The sequence below is a fragment of the Carya illinoinensis genome, chromosome 11, assembly GCF_018687715.1.
Source record: "Carya illinoinensis cultivar Pawnee chromosome 11, C.illinoinensisPawnee_v1, whole genome shotgun sequence".
Classification (NCBI taxonomy): Eukaryota; Viridiplantae; Streptophyta; class Magnoliopsida; order Fagales; family Juglandaceae; genus Carya; species Carya illinoinensis.
The window spans coordinates 11,489,497-11,494,025 of NC_056762.1; the positions used below are offsets into that span (position 1 = coordinate 11,489,497).

The window sequence follows — 4,529 nt, forward strand, 5'->3', positions numbered from 1 at the left end:
TAGAAGAATTAAAGATTTATAAAATGAATATATATTGAAAAAAATCACAAACTTGAATTAAGACACAAAAATAAAAGAAAAAATTAAAAAATAGACAGATTATTAAAAGTAACAATACTTCTAGTGCACGGAAATGAGTATTTGAATTTTAAAAGTATAATTTTATCTATTATTTTTTAACTTATTTGTAAGAGAGCTATTTTTTATTTTTTTTAATTTGAATTTTAATTTCAGACCGAATTATTATTTCAACCGAAATACCAGATTCCGGTCAAAATTAACTGAAACGGCCGAAATTTGATCCGAAATAAAATAGATATCTATCTCATTTTAGTTACTGTTTCGACATAAAAAATTCCAACCATTTTAACTGGAAGGAAACAATTTTTAAAACATTGTTTACACCTCCCAAAGTGTCATTGGAAATGATAATAAAGCTTACCTGCTTAAAATTAAATATTCAATTAAAAAATTGGTAATACAGCTTTCACTCCACCTGCCCACGTATATTTAATGATGACCAACACCTTCCCACGTCCCTATCATTATAATATAAATAGTATATAAATAATACTATTTATGGTAGTGAAATATAAAAACGTAATATAATTAATTTAAAAAAAATTATTATTAAACAATTAATTTTTTAGTTATTTATTTTTAAATAATTATACAATACTTACATACTTACGACTGTAACTATCATTTCTCTTATAATATTTTTCAAAATAAATATCTAGATTTTTATTTTGATTATTGGGTGAAATTATCATCGAGTGGAGTCGTCATGTTAAAATTTGTTTAATTATTTTGTTTTGGAATGTTAAGTTGAAATGGAATTTTATCACCGAATTACATTTTATGTTTACGATCTTTTTTTAATTTTTAAATGATTTCGAGTTTGTTTACGAGTTGTTTGATTAATTTATTATTTTTAAATTAAAATAAATTTTATAACTGAAAACTTAAATATTTTCATTAATTTGTATTAATAACTAGTTCGTCGATTATGTTAGCATTATATCATTTAAGTTGTAAATTGACAATATTTTTGTATTTGTCAAAGAAAAACTTATATGACATTTTTATCACAAAATAGGTTATGTATAACTATATTTTATAACTTTATCTAAAAAATTGCTCGCAAGCACTACCTCAATTCGAGTTTGAGTCATAGCCTATATATATAAATATATATATATATATATATATATATATTCATGCTCCATTAAAATATTCAATGAATTTTTAGATAATTAATACTAATAGTTTAAGGAGAATTCATATTCGGATTCAAACCTAAGATCTAGTACATGCTCAACTATAAGGAAGTAATCTAAAGATCATTGAGTCGCCACCATCTATAAGGGTGAGTTTATATGAATTTAAATGAGTGCGGTTGAGTTTAAATGATATATAAGTTATTGTTTAAACTCAATTTGTTTATTAAACGAGCTAAACTTACGTTAAGTTTATCAAATCGAGCTCAAATTGTTCTTGAATGCTTTATTTTTTTACAGCACAAAATCTAGAAAGTCCCATATGCACATGTACAAGACCAAAATGATTTGAAAAACCAAGGATTGTTATGTGACTCACCTATCAAAACCTTATTAATTAGGAGTAATTACAAAAATTATGATCCATTGCCTGTATGGCTGCAGCTTACTTATAACATGCTTATTGGTTTGAGAAAATTTTGGAATATATAGGGGGAAGAAAAAAGGAAGAGATGATCTGTCTTCCAGTCTTCAAGAGCCAAGAGGTGCATCTTCCTTCTCCATACTAAAAGTAGATAAAATGGCACCCATCATAACCTGTTGACATACAAAAAGGTAAAGAAAGTAGGATTAGCCATGTCTGGTGCATGAATAGGACTGCTTCATTGAGAATTTTAGGTTCTGTTTGGATGATAAAAATATATTAAATCGTTTGTGAATAGTAATAAAATAGTTTATGAATAATAATAAAATATGCTGAGATTACAAATTTTAAAATTGTAAATATTATTTTTCAATTGAAAATGATAAATTTAAAATCAAGATTGGTATCGCTCAAAAAATGAAGTAAGCCTCTCAAACAAACCAAAAGCAGCCTCTCAAACAAACCAAAAGCTTAAGCTGCATGAAAAAAAAAAAAAAACCGAGAAAGGAGTGAACTCACTTGGATCAACAGTGACCAGCATGGCTGTGCCTCCGAACTCGCAGGTGCCACCAGCAACCTTCGTCCTCTGCCAGTAACTATTGAAAGCATAGGAAGCGTGTGCAAACAGAGTGTTGGGTTGAAAGCATGACCCCTGCGGCTCAATTGAAGCACAATCAGCTCCTGACCAACAAGCATAGTCCATTGCTTCTTGAATTATTGGGTCAGGCACCGTGGGCTTAGCCACACACCATAGGGCTGTGCTTGGGGCAGTGTGTGGAGGTGGTGGCCCAGTCGGTGGGGGGTACAACACAGGCGGTTCAAACACCGGTGGGCTCGGAACAAAGCCGAAAGGTGATGGAACGGACGAAGGTGGGGTTGGGGTGTAACTTGGCGGGCTCAATGTGGGCCCAGGTGGGCTTGGAACATAGATAGGAGGACTATTTCCAACTTGTGGTGGGCCTGATACGATGCTTGGTGGGCTTGGAACGATCTCCGGTGGGTTCGGGGTGGGATTAAATTCTGGTGGGCCTGGAGTCGTGTTCGTTGGGCTTTGAGGTGGGCTTTGGATTGGGAGAATTGGTGGGAGAGTGTAAAAGGGTGTTGGTGGTGGTGATGAGGGTGTGTATCCTATGGGGGTTGGAATGGATGTTGAGGGGGGTAGGGGGGTATTGGGTGGATAAATGCAGTATGGAGGAACATTGTCAGGCAAGGGCATTGGACCTAGGGACTCAAATGGTGGTAAAGAAAATGGTGAACTCACACTGTAGGGTTGGACGTTTGATGAATCCAGCATTGGATCAATGTCTAAGTGCTCTGTGACTGTCATTTTCTTTGTAGTTTTGAGGACTGAACTTCTGGGATGTCTTGGACGTTTGAGTTGTTGCACTGATCTTCTTGCTTCTGCTTCACAAAAACATAGAGAGGCTTGTCAATTCTGATATTTTCTTACCACACAACAGTAATAATACATTGTCTTGGTTTCTAATCGTTAAAAAATGAAGCGCTCTCAATATCTATCTTGTCTATTGCAGAGCATTTTAAGCCTCATTTCATCAGAAACTTTGGGTTCATAAAAACAGAATGTAGAATGTTTTTTTGGTAAGTAAAACCATTGATGGAAATACTAACACTGCTTAAAAACTAAAAGAATGGCAATTTGGCATTTTGATATGTCAGTCTAAAGTAGTTTTCCAGTGGGATTAGTTCTATAAATTGATGGAACTCCTAAGTAATATACATGTACAAAAACCTTCACACACAAGAGGCTTACCACAATCAGTTAAGAAAATGGCTGTCATGGTTATAAACAGAAGTAGAAACCGAGCTCTCATGTAACCTCTGCTTGCTTCCATGACTTCCCAAAAACTATACACCACTCAAAGGCCAGAAGCCAACTACTCAAAAAATGGATTTGTATATATAGGCCGGTTTAGGACAGCCCTAGAAGCAGCCAAAGCAAGGGCGTGGGGAAAAAAGTGGGCTGAGTTGGCCATAAAGATTTATGCTTTGGCAGGCCAACTTTGTCTTACAGTCACTTTGCTCAGAGATGTATAACTGAAGTAATACAGAAAAAGGATGAAAAGGGGTCTAAGAGAAGGTGTATGTTAATGGAAGTTGTTCACCGACCATGTTGTATCTTTGCGTTATTATTTTTGCATGCAGTTGGCATATATGCTTGCCTTGGTTTTGGAACAAATGAAAGCGAGGGTTTTCTGCCCTTTTGTTTTGCTTGCTTTCTACTCAAAGCTCTCTCTTTTTCCTCAAGGGCCAAAACCAAGATCCTTGTCGTATTGCTCTAATGGCTAGCTCTATATACATGTTATATTCAAACTGCATGTGTATATCCATCATATATGTTATTTTAATTAGATCCTGACTAAGCAATTCCTTTGTGGAAGTTTTACCCTGTATGTTGCATGTAGATCAGCACGTATAGATTCTAAAGAAAATTAATTAAATACGTACTTGGTAAAGTCATTAACTATAGGGTGGTGCTCCTCCCACTGCTGGGAGCTCTCGTTGGGGCTCCTTAGTTGTTTTGTGGTTTTTTTTTTTTTTTTAAAATATATATATATTTTTAAATCTTTTAAATATTGTTCAAAACATAAAAAAATCATAATATTATTAAAAAATAATTACTTAATTATTAAGTAAAAATAATAATAAAAAAATAAAAAACTCTCAACAAGAGCCACCAGCGAGAAGAATAACATCTTCCTTATTAACTGTATTCTAAGCATCCTCTCTCATTCTTCAATTTTTAGCTCACCCAATGAAATTGACGTATCCATTAGCTAAAACAAAATGGCCATAAGCCCATTTTGCCGAAATTTATAGTTTAGAGGCGATTAGAGATGGAGTGATAGTTGAATAAAAATGCATGA

General features: G+C 33.6%; 1 protein-coding gene across 2 annotated transcripts; it reads right to left on the reverse strand.

Annotated features, from left to right (window-relative positions):
* Positions 1 to 1,564: 1,564 nt before the first annotated feature.
* LOC122281775 (extensin) lies at positions 1,565 to 3,555 on the reverse strand. 2 transcript variants are annotated; one of them, XM_043093543.1, is made up of 3 exons: positions 3,416 to 3,555; positions 2,164 to 3,045; positions 1,565 to 1,817 (listed from the first exon to the last, which is right to left on the reverse strand). In XM_043093543.1, the coding sequence occupies exons 1-3, from the start codon at positions 3,495 to 3,497 to the stop codon at positions 1,786 to 1,788; spliced, it is 996 nt and encodes a 331-aa protein (XP_042949477.1). In that variant the 5' UTR covers positions 3,498 to 3,555; the 3' UTR covers positions 1,565 to 1,785. The 2 variants fall into 2 exon arrangements, with proteins under 2 accessions (XP_042949477.1, XP_042949476.1); XM_043093542.1 differs by having other exon boundaries at positions 2,164 to 3,048; positions 3,416 to 3,542.
* Positions 3,556 to 4,529: the final 974 nt, after the last annotated feature.

Coding starts and splice junctions, on each gene's coding strand:
- LOC122281775 (XM_043093542.1), bottom strand. CDS start 3,497: ATGGAAGCAAGCAGAGGTTACATGAGAGCTCGGTTTCTACTTCTGTTT. Junction 3,049..3,415: donor CATTTTCTTAACTGATTGTG/GTAAGCCTCTTG, acceptor GTTTTTGTGAAG/CAGAAGCAAGAAGATCAGTG. Junction 1,818..2,163: donor GCTGGTCACTGTTGATCCAA/GTGAGTTCACTC, acceptor GTATGTCAACAG/GTTATGATGGGTGCCATTTT.